This window comes from Dreissena polymorpha, chromosome 2 (genome assembly GCF_020536995.1).
Source record: "Dreissena polymorpha isolate Duluth1 chromosome 2, UMN_Dpol_1.0, whole genome shotgun sequence".
NCBI lineage: Eukaryota > Metazoa > Mollusca > Bivalvia > Myida > Dreissenidae > Dreissena > Dreissena polymorpha.
In genome coordinates, this window is record NC_068356.1 from 11596954 (window position 1) to 11617500 (window position 20547).

The 20547-nt window shown below is 35.1% G+C and overlaps 1 protein-coding gene across 1 annotated transcript in view; it reads right to left on the reverse strand.

The window, feature by feature from the left end:
* The window catches only part of LOC127865832 (prominin-1-A-like), a 127378-nt gene that overhangs the window by 90356 nt on the left and 16475 nt on the right, over window positions 1-20547 (reverse strand). Inside the window, exon 2 of the mRNA XM_052405860.1 lies at window positions 13906-13973. Coding sequence (XP_052261820.1) covers window positions 13906-13973 — 68 coding nt within the window. The remainder of the gene's footprint in view (window positions 1-13905; window positions 13974-20547) is intronic.

The window sequence follows — 20547 nt, forward strand, 5'->3', positions numbered from 1 at the left end:
ATTCTTTCGCGCGACACAACGTCCAATGATAGTGAACAAATGTGCCAAATGATTTTTAAATCTCACAATGAACGACATAGTTATGGCCCGGACAAGCTCATTTCCGGATAAGCTTGTTCCGCCCGCCAGCTGACATTCGCCAATGTAATAACCAGTTTGGTTTTTTACCCCTCTCTAATTGTATTATTTTCTAGTTGCAATTTCTGAATTTCTGGTTAAAACTATACGAACCATTATTAATCAGACCATCCGCATCATCACATGTGTATTTGTCATTTTAGGTTTGTTTATAATGCATGTAAAAAAAAACAAAAAACATGCATGCCCCCCATATGGGCTGTCCATTGTAGTGGCAGCCATTGTGTGAGCACGATTTTTGTCACTGTGACCTTGACCTTTGACCTAGTGACCTGAAAATCAATAGGAGTCATCTGCGAGTCACGATCAATGTACCTATGAAGTGTCATGATCCTAGGCAAAAGCGTTCTTGAGTTATCATCCGAAAATCATTTTACTATTTCGGGTCACCGTGACCTTGACCTTTGACCTTGTGACCTCAAAATCAATAGGGGTCATCTGCGAGTCATGATCAATCTACCTATGAAGTTTCATGATCCTAGGCAAAAGCGTTCTTGAGTTATCATCCGAAAACCATTTTACTATTTCAGGTCACCGTGACCTTGACCTTTGACCTAGTGACCTCAAAAACAATAGGGGTCATCTGCAAGTCATGATCAATCTACCCATGAAGTTTCATGATCCTAGGCGTATGCGTTCTTGAGTTATTATCCGGAAACCAGTTTACTATTTCGGGTCACCGTGACCTTGACCTTTGACCTAGTGACCTCAAAATTGATAGGGGTCATCTGCGAGTCATGATCAATCTACCCATGAAGTTTCATGATCCTAGGCGTATGCGTTCTTGAGTTATCATCCAGAAACCATTTTACTATTTCGGGTCACCGTGACCTTTGACCTAGTGACCTCAAAATTGATAGGGGTCATCTGCGAGTCATGATCAATCTACCAATGAAGTTTCATGATCCTAGGCGTATGCGTTCTTGAGTTATCATCCGGAAACCATTTTACTATTTTGGGTCACCATGACCTTGACCTTTGACCTAGTGACCTCAAAATCAATAGGGGTCATCTGCGAGTCATGATCAATCTACCCATGAAGTTTCATGATCCTAAGCGTATGCGTTCTTGAGTTATCATCCGAAAACCATTTTACTATTTTGGGTCACCGTGACCTTGACCTTTGACCTAGTGACCTCAAAATCAATAGGGGTCATCTGCGAGTCATGATCAATCTACCTATGAAGTTTCATGATCCTAGGCGTATGCGTTCTCGAGTTATCATACGACAACCACCTGGTGGACGGACCGACCGACCGACCGACCGACCGACATGAGCAAAGCAATATACACCCTCTTCTTCGAAGGGGAGCATAAAAATCAGCGAAAAATGCTGTATTCGAAAACGACAATAAAAAAAATGTACGCGTTTTCCACATGAAATAAAATGTGCATATAGTTTGATTGCCAAAAATGAAAAACATTTACCAAGCAAATATGTAATCAAAATATAATTTGGTTAACATATTGCTTTACAATATGCTTTTGAACCGCTTAACTTCGCTAATCGATCACTTAGAATTTCATGATGATGGACATGTGCAACAATTCGTTGACTTGTAAGAATTTCAGAGAGTAGCGACAATTTTCCGTTATTTATCATTCATTTCCATGCCATTGGCTAGCTTATCAGAAATAAATAAATAAAATACCAGGCAAAATCGGTACCAAGTGCAAAGACGATGAAGCTTTAACAAATATATTAATTTCGTTCTCAATTGATCGCGCTTTCAGACAAATTTTCCCCTACCCCCCCTCCTCAATTTTTTTTCTAAAATTGACACCCGTGGTTATTAGGTAAATACATGCAATCATGTAGACTGGTAAGGCCACACGAATTGATTGAATGTTCAAATCAAAAAGCTGTTTAATTCCCTAGCACTTTATAACAGAGCTTGCGCTAGGGGGCGACGTGATTTAAGAGACATTTCAGTACATGTATTTTATGAATATTTTTTATCTCAATTTAAGACCAACAAAATATTTGTTTAAGTGTGCTAAAACTTAAGTGTGTGATTATGTTAGTCCTGTACAATTTTTGTTTATGCCCCTTGGGTTACATCTGTTAAAGACCCAGGGGTCAAAAGATATGTTAAATAAATTATTTAAAAAATCTCCGATGAAACTGCACGTGAAAGAATTTAAAAACTTGGTGTGCAACAATCAATAGCAGTTCTCTAAAAAGTTTTGTTAAAAATACGCCAAAATGGTCTTTTTTAATGGGATAATTACAAATAACACTGTATTATGTGAATTCGGAATAGGAATAAGACATCAAACTGAGAATGGACATCATTTTGGTGATTTTCTCAAACAAAACTAATCATTTCATGATCTGACTTCATTTTTGTAATATTCTATCTAAACTTCAAGCTTAATAAGCAATTTTCCATGACTTTTTCAGCAACAGTGCTTGTATTTTTATCCTTTTTACTGTATTTTTAAACTGTGTTCATGCACCGCATGGACACAGTTTTATTTTATGAGGATTAAAAAATGATAAAAAAAAAATCCAGTTTTGTAGTAAAATCAATTTAAATGATGATTTTATATATGCAAGTATCTATTTTAATTATAATATGTCAAACTAAATTAATACAACATGTAAAACTGCATATTATGCACTGTTGAAAAAACACAATTTATTCCCAAATTGATGTCTTATTCCAACTTCACATAATACCATGTTCAAATCATCTCTGAAACAACAAGTTTCCTATGGTGGTCCCCTACTGAGGTTCTTCAAATTAGGCCTCTAAAGTAGCAGTAAGCCCTGAATGGCATCATGGGGTGGAATGTCTTGTTTTTAATTATATAGCAAAATTACTTTAAACAAGAGATGTGTTTGTCAGAAACACAATGCCCCCTACTACGCTGCTTTAATTTGTTAATTGTTTTTTATCATTTGGCAGGTACAGATAATTATCTCCCTTTGAAGCTTATTACTTCCCTTGGAATTTTTTTTGACCTCTGACCTAGAAGGATGACCTTGACCTTTCAACACTCAAAATGTGCAGCTCCATGAGATACACATGCTTGCCAATTATCAAGTTGCTATCTGAAGGGACATAGAAGTTATGAGCATTTTTTCGAAACCTAAACGCAGAAACCTAAACGCAAAGTGTGACTGAAAGACAGACAGACACTTTATGCCCTCCTTTGGGGGCATACAAACAACAAGAGGGCCAAGATGGCCCTAGTTCGGTCACCTGAGAGGAGTTGGTTCATTCAATCTTTACCAAACGTCACATGACCTAGATATTGTCCAGACAAACATCCTGGTAAAGTTTCATCATTAATGAACCAAAACTCTGGCATATGGAGTGTTTTTGTTTTTGTAAGATTTGACCTGGTGACCTATATTTTGAGTTGACCCCCCTTACCAAACATCAAACTTTGCTTACAACAAGAGCTGTTTGTAAAACATGCATGCCCCCCATATGGGCTGTCAGTTGTAGTGGCAGCCATTGTGTGAATACGTTTTTTGTCACTGTGACCTTGACCTTTAACCTAGTGACCTAATAATCAATAGGCGTCATCAGCCAGTCATGATCAATGTACCTATGAAGTTTCATGATCCTAGGCCTAATTATTCTTGAGTTATCATCAGGAAACCATTTTACTGTTTCGAGTCACTGTGACCTTGACCTTTGACCTAGTGACCTGAAAATTAATAGGGGTCATCTGCCAGTCATGATCAATGTACCTATGAAGTTTCATGATCCTAGGCGTAAGCATTCTTGAGTTATCATCTAAAAACCATTTTACTATTTCAAGTCACTGTGACCTTGACCTTTGACCTAAAGACCTGAAAATCAATAGGGGTCATCTGCCAGTCATTATCAATGTTCCTATGAAGTTTCATGATCCTAGGCCTAATTATTCTTGAGTTATCATCCGGAAACCATTTTACTGTTTCAAGTCACTGTGACCTTGACCTTTGACCTAGTTTCCTGAAAATTAATAGGGGTCATCTGCCATTCATGATCAATGTACTTATGAAGTTTCATGATCCTAGGCGTAAGCATTCTTGAGTAATCATCTTATCCATATATATATACTCATACCAAGTTTCAATGAAATCCGCCAAAGCACTTCCAAGTTATCATCCGGAAACCATTTTACTGCTTCTAGTCATTGTGACTTTGACCTTTGACCTAGTGACCTGAAAATCAAAAGGTGTCATCTGCCAGTCATGATCAATGTACCTATGAAGTTTCATGATCCTAGGTTTTAGCGTTCTTGAGTTATCATCCGGAAACCATTTTACTGTGTCGAGTCACCGTGACCTTGACCTTTGACCTAGTGACCTGAAAATCAATAGGGGTCATCTGCCAGTCATGATCAATGTACCTATGAAGTTTCATGATCCTAGGCGTAAACCTTCTTGAGTTATCATCCGGAAACCATTTTTCTGTGTCGAGTCACCGTGACCTTGACCTTTGACCTAGTGACCAGAAAATCAATAGGGGTCATCTGCGAGTCATGATCAATGTACCTATAAAGTTTCATGATCCTAGGTGTAAGCGTTCTTGAGTTATCATCCGGAAACCATTTTACTGCTTCAAGTCACTGTGACCTTGACCTTTGACCTAGTGACCTGAAAATTAATAGGGGTCATCTGTGAGTCATTATCAATGTACCTATGAAGTTTCATGATCCTAGGCGTAAGCGTTCTTGAGTTATCATTCATAAACCATTCGGTGGACGAACAGACCGACCGACATGTGCAAAACAATATACCCCTTCTTCCTCGAAGGGGGGGCATAAAAATAAATATTATGACCAAGATTCATAAAATCTGCAACAAAATTGTGACCTCTAGAGTGTTTGCAAGGATTTTGTATAATATAATGAAAATTTGGACAATCTAAGGGCAATAATTATTGCATTAATTACGTGATATATATAAAACCAATCTTTTCACCAAGTTTCATGATGATTGGGCAAAAAATGTGACTTCTAGACTGTTCACAAGCTTTTTTTACTATATAAATATATGAAAACTGCCCCCCCCCCCCCCCCCGGCAGCCATGTTATTCAACTGACCGGAACCATTTTCGAACTCAACTCTCATATCAAGGAAACAAATGTTCTGACCAAATTTCATGAAAATTGGGCCAAAAATGTGACTTCTAGAGTGTTCACATGTTTTCAGTATATACATATAGAGAAAAATGCCCCGCCCACTGACGGCCATGTTTTTTCACCAATCTGGACCATTTTAGAACTCGTCTGAGATATTAATAAAACATGTTTTGACCAACTTTCATGATGATTGGGCAAAAATTGTGACTTTTAGAGTGCTTACAAGGTTTCTCAATAGCCAAATAAGGAAAACTGCCCCGCCCACTGGCGGCCATGTTTTTCAACGGACTGGAACCACTTTTGAACTCAACCAACATATTATTAAGACAAACATTTTGACAAAGTTACATGAAGATTGGGCATGAAATGTGACTTCTACAGTGTCTACCAGGTTTTTCTTTTTTTTGACCTAGTGACCTAGTTTTTAACCCGGCACGACCCAGTTTGGATCTCGATCGAAATGTCATTGGGAAAAAGCTTCTGACCAAGTTTCATGAAGATTGGACAATAAATGTGGCCTCTAGAGTGTTTACGAACAAATGTGGACGGACAGACAGACGACGGACAAAGACCGGTCACAAAAGCTCACCTGAGCAATCAGGTGAGCTAAAGAGCTGAGGGAAAATGTAAAGCCCAACCCTGTGAGCCTGCATGAGCAGCTGTTTGAACAAATGGAGGCTGTACAGAAGACTACCGTGTCATCCTTCTCTCCGAACTCCACGCATAGGTGTCTTTTATATGTTTTGATTTACTTTAATTAGATAGTACATGCTCACTTTAATGAATTTTTTTCCGATTCTTAAATAGCAGCTACGATATTATCTGGTTAAGAATTCAATAAAGAAAGATAATCAATGAAACGATTGATACTTCTATAATCTTTAATTTGGCAAGCAATCAATCACGTTTATTGCTAAACAAAACATCAAAGAACCAGATCAAACCCAAAATTGATTGTTTCTTTTCGAAAGGTAAATAATCATGCCTTTCACATTTACAATAATACTTTATAGCCCCCTCACTCCCATTGATCTAAGTAACTGTATATTACATTGTTTAGTAACTGGTTATTGATTTCATTTGGCATGTTGTTGCAGGCAGGCAACAGGATTAATTGGCAGTATGTAGAGCATCTGAAATGGTATTTGTTTGATTTATTTCATGAAAAAATGTATTAAATAATTCATGTCAACCTTAGCCCAGATTTAAACTTGGCCTCCATGTTGTAAAATCAACATTCTGACCCAGATTCATGAAGATTGATACTAGAATGTGGCCTATAGAGTAGCAACACGGTTTTCTAAGATATGGCCAAAATATCAAAGAGAGTTTATAAGGTTTTACTATAGCCATATAAAGAAAAATGCCAAACCCGTGGCAGCCATGTTTTTCAACGGACAGGAACCATTTTCAAACTCATCCCAGATATCATTAGAAAAAATGTTCCGACCAAGCGTCATGCAGATTGGACAAAAAATGTAACTTGTAGAGTGTTAACAAGGTTTTATTTCAGCCATATAAGGAAAATGCCCTGCCCCCTGGTGGCCATATTTTTCGACAAACCATCACCATTTGTGAACACAGCCAAGCTATAGACGAGTTAACACGTGACATCACACGCACCTGCAAAGTTTAGACTCCGCCCACTGGTTGGCAAAAAGAGGTGGAATTTATATAAGCGCATATAGAGAAGGTTGACATAATCATCGTTTTTATTGATAATCATGAACTGTATCAAATATAATTTTATTATTTATGTCTGAATAAAACATAAGCATGCGTGGAAATTCATTTTTGGAACGATTATATTGTTGTTATTATTTGTTTTTACTAAAAACGAGCTCTGAAGTGGAACGTACACTATCTACGAGCTCGGTATGTGGTTACCATAAAAATCTCTACTAAACGCATCTTCACGTCCATTTTAGATACAAAATTTCAGAAATGGAAATTCTTTTAGAATAAATTAAATTTAATGAAAGAACACAAATAACGATGAAAACAAACAACAAATAGATCGCTTTTTATTCGCAACATATAGTAACTGATTTTGACCTTAATATATCTGTACAAACTTACCTTGTTACACAACAAATAAATTCATAAATCTAATTGTTTTATTTAATTGTGCACACCAATTTTGACACTTTTGTTTCAGCATTTCTAACCTGGTGTTTAATTGCAACGTTGTTCGTCACAAGCATATAATCTCGTTATGATCGGAGACTGCCCAGACAATTACACAGAAAACATGCCGGTGTCATAAACATAGGGACCTATACTTTAATCGGGTCCCTGCATAGACACATGTGGCAGACTTTATGATACCTCCATGTCATCTCATGGCATATTGAGCAGTCATATTGAGCAAGCCAAATATTAAAGCAAAAATACGTAACATTTGCTTTAAAGGGATCTTTTCACGCTTTGGTAAATTGACAAAATTGAAAAAAGTTGTTTCAAATTCGCAAATTTTCGTTTTAGTTATGATATTTGTGAGGAAACAGTAATACTGAACATTTACCATGGTCTAATATAGCAATTATATGCATCTTTTGACGATTTTAAAACCTAAAAATTATAAAGCGTTGCAACGCGAAACGATTGAATAATTTGGAGAGTTCTGTTTTTGTCGTTAAATTTTGTGAAACTACGAAGATTGCTTATATAAGGTATAAAATACTTCAAGTATATGTACTCGGCGGAATAGCTCAGTAGGCTAAAGCGTTTTTACTTCAGGACTCTGGCAGGACTCCAGGGGTCATTGGTTCGAAACCTGGTCCGGGCAATGTTCTTTTCCTTTTTTTAATTTTATTCTTGATTTTTTACTGGAGCTTTTACGATCCAATGTTTACATTTATCGATATAAAGCATTTAATGAATAAGTTAAAAAATGCCAAAATCTGTGAAAAGGCCCCTTTAATTAATAATTTAACATATTAAAAAAAGAAGATATTTGTCCGAAACGGATTAACAGGAATATGTGTATTTATATGTTAGCCAGTTTAATCATAATAATACAGTGCTTTATAACTTTAAATTTAAAATATTGTTCAATATTACCGCTACACAATTGATGTATTTAACGCGGGTACCGGCAAATGTAATTTCGGCAATTGTAAAGATTGTACGTTCTTGCAGTGCACGTAAAACCATCATGAAACCAAGCAATCACAATGGATAAACAATATTTGCGTAAAATAAATTAAATAAATATATATATTTATCATGAAATGCTAGATTGTTACATGTATCACTCCTTATTACTTGTTCATAGATTTCAATATACATGCAAAGACAGTTCAATTTGCACAAGATGCAGGTTTTATTTCCATTTGTATATTAAAATTTATTAATATTGTAATTCAAGGGAAACGAAACGAAAATTCCTTCTACGAAAAAGAAAATTACCACAACATTTAACGATTGTAATGTATTCCGTTTTTTATGGCTTTGTTTTATAATTGATTAAATGCGCCTCTTATAACACAGTTTCGATCGCTGATGAGCAATAAGTTAACAATATCCACACCATTTATAATTATAATCAAATTAATATATCTTTTATAAGTTTTGAAATATCATTTTTTAAAGTCTTACTATAAAAAAGAATACAGCTAATTTATTGTTTTGTTGTGTGGTATTGTCAGTATTTAGTCTTACCACCACGTTTACTCTGATGCTAATAACTAACTTGTATTTTTATAAAGAGGAAATTATATATACGAATATACATTTATTGGTACTAAATATGATATATTTGCACTATTGTTTAAGAGTTGTAATGTTTATTTCGGATTTTTTATCGTTTAATTGACTAAACAAAAGTCCTTTATACATGTTTTACGTGACTGTAACCAGTGTTTTTGCCAACCAGTTAGTGCGCATGCGCGGAAAATCCCGAGTGTAAACAATAACAATTAACTCGTCTATAAAAAAAACAAATGTTCTAATCAAGTTTCATAAAGATTGGACCATAAATGAGACTTCTAGAGAGTTAACAAGGCAGCCATATAAGGAAAATGCCCCGCCCCCTGGTGGCCATATTTTTCATCAGACTAGAACAATTTTCAAACTCATACAAATTATCATTAGATTTATGTAGATTCTTAAATAGATTCTTAAATAGATTCTTAAATAGGTACACATTTTAAAAATAGCCTCTTTCAATTTATTGAATTTAATACAGTAAACGAATATTTTATTGAATATCATATGGGAAAAACATTAACAAAATTTATACAGTTTTATAACCATATGGCTCGAACTCTTGGGTACCCACAACATAAGATTGAGCCATCTGGAATTCGAGCTAACCAATTTCTAATATTCTTTTGTTTACTAACATGATTCTGCAATAGATTTGCATCTCCAGTTAAAGAGTATTCATACTGCCTAAACCCGGTACTTCTTCTTTAATTAATAAGAACCAAACATATACTTAATAGTTTTATAAATCAATATTTTACAACAGTTACATATACAATCAAACAATATCATGTTATAAATGTATATTATATGGCATGTTTTTACATAGCACATTCATTGGTAAACAAGATGTGTTTGTGAAACACAATGTCCCCCTATATGATGTTTGACATTGTAGGATGACCTTGACCTTGTGAAGGATGACCTTGACCTTGACCTTTCACCACTCAAAATGTGCAGCTCCATGAGATACACATGCATGCCAAATATCAAGTTGCTATCTTCAATATTGAAAAAGTATTAATAAAATAAGCGATTTGGGCCACATATATTTGACCTCTGACCTTGAAGGATGACCTTGACCTTTCACCACTCAAAATAAGCAGCTCCATGAGATGCACATGCATGCCAAATATCAAGTTGCTATCTTCAATATTGCAAAAGTATTCATAAAATGAGCGATTTTGGCCACATATAATTGACCTCTGACCTTGAAGGATGACCTTGACCTTGACCTTTCACCACTCAAAATGTGCAGCTCCATGAGATACACATGCATGCCAAATATCAAGTTGCTATCTTCAATATTGCAAAAGTATTCATAAAATGAGCGATTTTGGCCACATATATTTGACCTCTGACCTTGAAGGATGACCTTGACCTTGACCTTTCACCACTCAAAATGTGCAGCTTCATGAGATACACATGCATGCCAAATATGAAGTTGCTATCTTCAATATAGCAAAAGTTATTGCGAAATGTTAAAAATTGGCGCAAACAGACAGACCAACAGACCAACAGACAGACCAACAGACAGGGCAAAAACAATATGTCCCCCACTACTATAGTGGGGGACATAAAAACATACAAAACATTTGGCTCACATTCGCAAACCAATAGATAAGTCAGTTGTTGTTCGGCAAATACTCGACAAGCTTTGCTGGCACTCATTCTACATAATTTTCACACTGTAAAAATTATACTCTTATTACCTTCTTGGATTAATGTGGCATTTTTTTTTTGGATGTTTTGGACAAATATTTGGGAAAAAACATTGCATTATCATATTGGGAAACAGACCAATATTAGCGGTAATTTTGGGCAAAAAAAATCACTGTATAAGGAAACCTGCCCCACACCATGTTGCCATGTATTTTGATGAACCACAAATATTTTTCAAACTCAACTTAGATGTTATTAGAACAAAATTAATGTTCTGCCCAAGTTTCATGTATATTTGACCATAAATTAGACTTCTATAGTGTTAGAAGCCTTTTCTTTAATTTTACACCTTGCGACCTAGTTTTTGACTTTTCAGGACCCAGTTTATAACTTGGCCAAGATATAATGGGGAAAATGTTCTGACCAAAATTCATGACAATTGAAAATAAAATGTGACCTCTAGATTGTTCACAAGGTAAATGTTGATGATGGACAACACACGATGAAGGACACACAAAAAGCAATCACAAAAACTCACATTAAGCATGCTGTGCTTAGGTGAGCTTAAAAGCACACCACACAATGGAAGGTGATCACACAGGCTCACATATAGCACTTTGTGCTCAGGAAGCCAACGAGAGCGCCGATGGCGTTAACAGCATAGGTGCAAGATACAGGGAAGTTGCTGCTTAAGTAAATCTTAAGTGAACAGTTGACTGAATGAAAAACTAAAAGGCTATCAAGTAGAAAAGTTATTTTTAAGATTGGCGTCACGTGGTATAATGTAGTTCGATATCGCCATCCGCGAATTTCTCAAATCAATAATTTCAAACAATTACCGACTATTTAATTAGATAATCTTTCCATTTACATCAGTGTTTGAAACGCTTATGAAAAATAATTAACCAAGCCTTTCAAAATTTAAGCACGGACAGATCTGTATCGAACTATTCTTTTCACAAATGAAAATAGACGCTACCCTATTCGTCTGCGTCAAGAATTAGTCGTAAAAATTGTGGTAAGCGTTAGACGCAGACGTGCACAACAGATTTTGTTCTGAATACAGATTTCTGAATGCAAATTTTTAGGTCACATAACCCCAAACCGGAACTCCTGTTTTTAGGGTTACATGCAGTCAGTTTGATACTTAGCAAACATTGTTGAGTGCATGCTGCCTAGGATTTGTAAAATACATTGCAAATGGTTGGTTTTGGTATCAACTTGAAGGTATATTTGTAAGCAATAAGAAAATAAGCCATTTTTGTGCTCTACTTTTTGTGTTGATGGTTCCCGGCTTTGAAAGTAGGTCATACTATTTGAGCCCAAAATGGTTGTCTGCACAGCTGTCAAAACCGGTTTGCCTATTCTAGGGTAAATATTTTGAGTTTGCGCGTATAGAATTTAATGACATGCATTTTTTTCAAAAGATTATGCATTAATGTTTCCAATGATGTATGATGATATAGTGGGTATGCGCTTGATCATGGTAAAAATTGATATCGAACTTCAACTATTTTATATGTAATATAGAAGGAAATAAATTGCGCATGCGTAACCTTTATAGAAACTCCTCACAGCAGTTACTTCCCTTGCTTCGCCCGGTCAGTAACTTCTAGTATAAGGGAGACCACTGCGTAGGAGATTGAGATTTATAGTGCAGATAGAATTGTTTTACGAACGAAATTTGTTTTAGGTTATAAGAAGATTTTTTGACATAAAACGGTATTAGAAAAATTCACTTAAAACGGTGTCAGCAAAATTCTTGGAAGAAAACGTTAGAAAAATGTTTCCAAATAAAAAAATGTAGAATTACCATATACTATATTAAATAGAAATTTCGTCTGATTTTTGATCAGGTAAGGCTTCATAATGGTCAACCGTATCATGTGCAGTTTCGAAATGTAGTATATACCTTAAGCATAGGTGCGTTGCACCTATGCTAAAAACTGAACTAAAATCAATGTGTGAACACAAACTTCCAGACAAGGGATGACAAAAAAGCTACAGATAAGAGATGAGAACAAACTTCCAGATAAAGGATGACAATAAACTTTTATAAAAGAGATAACTGAAAACTTCAAAGTATAAGTTATGATCTTAAACCTCCATTATAAGGGTAGTCCAACTTGTTGACGCTCTCAAATATAAAGCTACTTTTTATATTGGTAATATTTGGAGCGTCCAACCTGGCTGGCATTTAAAATATGTTGGACTGTTTTCCTTCTTTGTCTATATTGTTGCGCAAGGATTTTGTGCGCAACATTCAAGCCCCGATATAAGACACTTAATATCAACGGATTGCAATAATATTTACATACCTGTGTAGATAATTCATTTCTCGATAATGTTCCGTAAAAATTATGAAATGACACTTTGAAATTTGCAAGCCAAAGCAATTTAAATCCAACCACTATTCAATTTTTCAATATCTCTCGATTCGCTCGCTGTGTAGATATAAATCGATAACACGACATCTGGTTTAAATGTGGAAGAATAAACAGCGTAAAATACAGTTTGCGTTCGTCTGTTGTGGTGCAGAGCGTTACATAGTAAACCGATGTTTTACTTTTCTGGATTAATTTATCATTGTTTTTTTTCCTAAATTGACAATTAAAAAGTTCTGAAATAAATTACATCTTTTGTTTTTATACTGTACATAAATAATATTGATACAGATCGTACAGTATACCGTCCTATGTAACGTAGAATGTAAGTACATAAAACAACACAGACAGAGGTGCGAAAAAGACATGCATAAAAACTTGCTGAAACTTAGAAGAGTGAATAGAAAATGCACCATATCTGTTTTGAACATACGCTTATTAAATCGACAAAGATTAGCATACTAGATCTAGTTAGGTAAAAGTCGGTGTTAAAAACTCATGTTAAATAAAATTATGCATAAACGTTACACCGTTATGCCTTCTTCTGATTGGTTCATATTTAAATCAGTTTCATGGCATGGCTACAGGTTAGTGATTGTTTTGCGATTTAAGCAGAAGTTTAATTGAAGAATTTATACCTTTCTAACTTTAAATCGACGATATTTGAGGTAAAAATGGACTTCTGAATTAACACTGAATGAGTTGGTAATGTTATTTTGCAATTTTACGCAAATTGATGAAAATTTAAACTTTCTGGTTTCCAACACATAGAAGGTCCTTCACCGATGAGACGTTCCAAAGAATTAAGTCCATATAAAAAGTATCTCTAAATTCTTTGCGCATCTTATAAATGAGACTATTATAAGGGATGATCTTAACCTTCTGTGATGACCACAAGACAGTGAATTGTAATTTAATTACTTACATCTCTCCAATCTGTCTGTATAGATGCATAATTATTATTGTTGACCACTTTAATCAGCGTGTTAACATCTGAAACAAAATAAATAAAATCAGAATTAAGTTTTTCAGTTTTAACATAGGTACAAAATCAACAATAGATAAATCATTAAGATAATTATGCTTTTTAATAAATTTCAGGTATTATCATCTGCATAGGGATGTGTTCATATTAAAACTGTCAATTAAAAAGGTTCATAAAATAAATACACTAATCTGCAAGAACTGGTCACATACATATTGTTCACACACAAATATTATTGATATTTATCATTATTCTGGAATATTATTTTATCAAATAATATACTAAAAATGTGTGTTATTTACATATACTTTTACAGAATTATACCTTAGACTTCCAACTTAAAAACTTGGAATTCTAGCAGTTAATGGACAAAAACTTGCTTATGCCACAGGAAATCTGCCCATGAAAACACTGTATATGGATATAATGTGCTTAACAGTTTACTTAGTTTTAAATACAACATAAACCATGATAAACTTTCTCAAGTTTAACAAATGGAAAATTAACAATAATACTGATAGATGAGGAGGTTTAAATGTCAGTGTCAATGTATTTAGTCTATTTGCCAACAAAACTGTTCACAATTCTGTTTTGTTTTCCAATATACCTAACATTCAGAGAAGTCTATTAGTTCTATGAAAAAAGGCCCAATTAACCAATAATTAAGAAGGTAACAAAATCTGACCAACACTGACAGCCAACAAGTCTGCAAATAGACCCCTATCACATTCCCCAACATAACGTTTTGTAGGATTTGCCTCCCTTGATAAAAGAAATCTAGACAGGGGCTGATTATGTAAAAGCTTGAATTGTCTTAAGAGACATTATACTGTTCAATGGATAAAATATCCAATAACAAAATTTTGTTTAATTGCCATTTGACATTTCACAGCTGAAATAAATTTTTTGTTTAGTTAGATATGTTTCAGATTCTAAATTATATATCATAATATATTTAAGAAATAATATTTTTCTATCATGGTTTGTTGTCGAATATCCCACAGTAAGGAGTATAGATGCGTAGGAATCGAATCACGAGTGCGAAGCATGAGTGATTTGATAACACGCATCTATACAACTTACTGTGGGTTATTCGACAACAAACCATCATAGAAAAATATTATTTCGATTCTAACACGATTCTGATTGATTTGGTTCAAGCTTTAGGATGTGAACTATATTTTTCAATACTCCGCCCTTCTTAGTACAAAGTTCACTATTTAGTGACGTCATTGAATTGTACAAACATATGACGTCGTTTTCATTCATAAATATTTTGCAAATGACGTCACTTTCATTGAAAACAACAATCGTAGAAACTTAATGACGTCACGTTTATTGATGCTACTGAAAAGCTGACATGCTATAAATGTTTTCTGAATTACGCTTCCTAAGTAGGTGTGGTTTTGCCACTTATTACCAAATATACAATTTGTTGTTTCATTACATTTATATACATGCTACATTTATTACATTTCTTTTAGGGCGGGTTTTAGCATGTGCATTTTACTGCAATATTTTTTTTATTTATTCGGAACTATTTTCAAACATTAAGCTCCGCCCATAAGTTATTGCAGAATAACCTACACTTGATTTCCTTCTTTGTCTATTGAAAACAAGTCGCCTGCCGTGTTAGAATTAACAATCATAACATAGCAGGGTTTTTTTTCCACTTTTTGGGAAGATAGCCCATGGCTTTGGAATTGGGAATTTTATCGGCATTTTCATGAAATTGGGAAAATTAATTAATTAGCCTTTTTTCCCACACGAAAAGTCCACTAATTAGGGAAATACTAAATTTGATTTAACACTTTATAATCATTAAAATTAAAAGAACAAAATCATAAAATACTTTGTTAGATGTAATTGAATTAAAATTGCGATAAAATACGCATAAGACACTTCTTTCTAAAAAAAAAAATTAATTTTTTTTTGGAAATTGGGATTTTTTGCCACATTTTGGGAAAAAAGTAAACTTTTTGGGATTGGGAACATAGCCGAATTTCGGCTATAAAATCGGGCCAAAAAAAACAACACCCTGCATAGGCACTTTAAATAACATTTAGTGATGGAAATCATTATTTTGTAAATTAAAACAAGAAATATCTTTAAAAAAGATATACGGCGTAAATAGTTTAATGAATGAGATCAAGTATAGCGAATGTCTTTTTCTGTGCAGTTCTTAGCTGCATCACACGCAGTACGGGATGTTACGGGGAGTTTTCGCGGCTTATTTTACATTATAACATATTGCTGGTCATAAACCTATAGATACAAAACAGAAAACCAAAAGAAGAATGGAAGTGAAATTTAAACATATGAGTCAACCGGCCACACGAGAAGTATCCGTATTTATAGGCGCGTTCTTCGAACAAACCTGTTTTAGTGGTTTGTCGGGCATTGCTATTTGATTCGATTATTAACAGTATCAATTATCATCGTGCTAATGCTTAAAGTGATATTATGGGCATTTTGCACTGTTGAATTGAGCTGAAAAGAATTAACAGGTCAAAATAGTTAGTTAAAATGTGGTTACTGATTAATTATCTGCAACTCACCTTGCTACCAGTTGTTTATAAAAATATATTTTATATTCGATATTCTTACGTGACCCACCCAGTCCTGTAAGCTGAAATGATCCGTAAAACAATTTCGTGTCTTTGTGTCGTATGAACAAATCTGCACTAAAACTAAATTTAGGTTCAACTCGTAAACGCATGATCAGTTGTCAAACGAAAGTACGGTTGATATTCAAATGCATTATTTTTCTCTTTTTGGTATATTGTTTTGGTATGATGATGCTGCATTAATTAATATAAGTGTATATGAAGTAGAAACATCAAAAATAATCAACGGTTGCGATAGACACCTATAAACTGTTACATGCTCATAATATCACTTTAGTACATTAGGCAATATGGACGAATAATTATTGTTAAATTTATCAACAATAATATTTATCATTGTATTGTTGAAAACACATTAAGAATCTATTATTTACATACCATAATTATATTGCTGAATATCTTCATTTAACATATTTCTGGTCTAAAGAAAATTCCAGGTCACCTAGTTCACGGATAGCGTCTTTATTATATAACGATTATTTTACTGGCCGCCAACTCCGGTGATGACCTGTATATAAACTCTGAATGTCCGCGAATTGACCCGATATACCTCGCGGGTTGAAATGCAATGCTTTAAAGTGAGGCCTCGCTTCCATTGCTCTTTATACTTTTACATGTTAACATGTTGACAGGAATAAGGAAGTAAGCACTAAATATGAGAACATAGCCTTTTAAGTATAAACGCTCTTGCGCTGGTAATACTCTGAAAATAAAAGGTGTACGCACAAACTGTATTGATGTCGAGAATTGAGTGTAAAACTGTTCTATCTATTAAGCCTTTTCATTCGAGATAAAATTGTTTCATACAGTAAAACAGTGTTACAAAGACGCGGATATGTTTCCAATGTTCTGGTGGTATACTCAAATCAGCCAATGGAATAAATGAAGTGTATTCATTCGTACCTAGCCGCGGGAAATTTTATTGGAATTTTATTGGACACTTACAAAGGTCAGGCTAAGGTGAAAAGCTGGCTTATGCAGCTTACGCCGAAAAAACAAAAACAAAACATCATTCAATTTCATAATTGTCTTATTAGTTTTGGCAATAAGCATAACCTTAACAATATTGATGTCATTGTATTTCTAGCTTTTGAAAAAATAGTGCAGATGTGCCATATGAATGAAATCCCAGGGCTCCTTTACCAATTTTTAATTAATATTCCTATAAAGGGGTGAGCCGAAAGGTGACTGGGGAAGAATTTCGCAGAAAGTTGGCTTATGTCACTGTATTAGCTAGGAGAAATCCATTTCGCTCTAATTTTCAAGTCAATTTATTAAAAAACAATACCCTTAGGGCAACCTTATACTTAAATTCCTGCAAACACAGTTTATTTTGTTAGTTTTAAAATCCAATTAATCCAATGCAGTGATCTTTCGATAGTTTCCACACATCCTCTCCTTCATGAAGCCAATTCATTCCCTTACATCCCTCCTTTGCCTATATAGCAAACAAACAATACTAGCCGTTGGTACTCGCATACCAGCTGCCGTTGGGACTCGCAAACCAGCTGAAGGCTGAATACCTGGCTGTCCATTTATTATTATACTTAACATAATTATCATCATCAAACCTTCAAACATACATCACAGACTACAATCTTTCTAACAGTCATCATGAAGTGACATTCTATGTAAATTTAGCCCAATACATATATCAATTATTCAATTCAATATATAATTTCCAAAATATGAAATATAAACACATTACTATAACAAGGGCTGTTTGTAAAACATGCATGCCCCACACATGGGCTCTCAGTTGTAGTGACAGCCATTTTGTAAATATGTTTTTTGTCACTGTCACTCATGATCAATGTACCTATGAAGTTTCATGATCCTAGCCATAAGCGTTCTTGAGTTATCATCCGGAAACCACTTTACTATTTCGGGTCACCGTGACCGTGACCTTTGATCTAGTGACCTCAAAAGCAATAGGGGTCATCTGCGAGTCATGATCAATGTACCTATCAAGTTTCATGATCCTAGGCATAAGCGTTCTTGAGTTATCATCCGGAAACCATTTTACTATTTCGGGTCACCGTGACCTTGACCTTTGACCTAGTGACCTGAAAATCAATAGGGGTCATCTGCGAGTCATGATCAATGTACCTATGAAGTTTCATGATCCTAGCCATAAGCTTTCTTGAGTTATCATCAGGAAACCATTTTACTATTTCGGGTCACTGTGACCTTGACGTTTGACCTAGTGACCTGAAAATCAATAGGGGTCATCTGCAAGTAATGATCAATGTACCTTTAAAGTTTCATGATCCTAGGCATATGCGTTCTTGAGTTATCATCCGGAAACCATTTTACTATTTCGGGTCACCGTGACCGTGACCTTTGATCTAGTGACCTCAAAATCAATAGGGGTCATCTGCGAGTCATGATCAATGTACCTATCAAGTTTCATGATCCTAGGCATAAGCGTTCTTGAGTTATCACCTGGAAACCATTTTACTATTTCGGGTCACCGTGACCTTGACCTTTGACCTAGTGACCTGAAAATCAATAGGGGTCATCTGCGAGTCATGATCAATCTACCTATCAAGTTTCATGATCCTAGGCATAAGCGTTCTTGAATTATCCGGAAACCATTTTACTATTTCGGGTCACTGTGACCTTGACCTTTGACCTAGTGACCTGAAAATCAATAGAGGTCATCTGCTAGTCATGATCAATCTACCTATCAAGTTTCATGATCCTAGGCATAAGCGTTCTTGAGTTATCATCCAAAAAAGATTTTACTATTTCGGGTCACCGTGACCTTGACCTTTGACCTAGTGACCTCAAAATCAATAGGGGTCATCTGCGAGTCATGATCAATGTACCTATGAAGTTTCATGATCCTAGGCCAAAGCGTTCTTGAGTTATCGTCTGACAACCACCTGGTGGACGGACCGACATGAGCAAAGCAATATACCCCCTCTTCTTCGAAGGGGGGCATAAAAATTATATTTTATGCTCTATGGACAGTTCGTGCATGCATCCAGTCATGTAGTATTCATAGATGCCTTTTGAAATTGCTACCTGTTGATCATGTCACAAGATTACAGCTGTAACTCTCTAGAAACTGACCCTAACTCAGCATTCTCATCACAGGCCTTCAAAGTTGACCGACACCATTGACATGTGTAGATAAACAGGCTAGCAGATTTTTCAGGCATAGTTATCCCCCGCCATAGGTGGAGGGATATTGTTTTGGTGTTGTCCGTCCTTCCATCCGTCCTTCTTTCCGTCCGTCACTTCTGTGTCTGGAGCCATATCTTGGAAGTGCTTTGGTGGATTTCATTGAAACTTGGTATGAGTATGTATATGGACAAGAGGATGATGCACGCCAAATGGCATTGTAAACCATCTGTTAATAACAGAGTTATGGTCCTTTGTATCTTGAACAAATGCTTTTTTGTGTCCGGAGCCATATCTTGAAAGTGCTTTGGCGGATTTCATTGAAACCTGGTATGAGTATATATATGGATAAGAGGATGATGCACGCCAAAGGGCATTGTACACCATCGGATAATAACGGACTTATGGCCCTTTGTATCTTGAAAAAATGCTTTTTTTGTGTGTGTGTCCAGAAAACTTTTGTGTCCAGAAGTATATTGGCGGGGGATATCAATTCAACTAATTTGCTTGTTTTTTTTACATCATTGGGTAACACAGGCAGATGGGGAAATCACGTGATATTCAAGATGGTGACGTTCATGCAGAGGCAGGTATTTTTCGCCATTGTATACCCTTTATTACTTGTATTTAGTTTTTAAATGCCTCACTTTCCAGCCATATCAGCAAGAAAGTAACTAGCGTTTATTTCATGTTGATATTCCCTCTTTATCTCGACTTTACTCACTGGAAAATGTCTTTCTTTAATTAAAGTTCCACTAAAGAAAATTTGCTAGCAGTAAAGTCTATATATAAAGCGAATTTCAATACAGAAAACCTCTAATCAAAT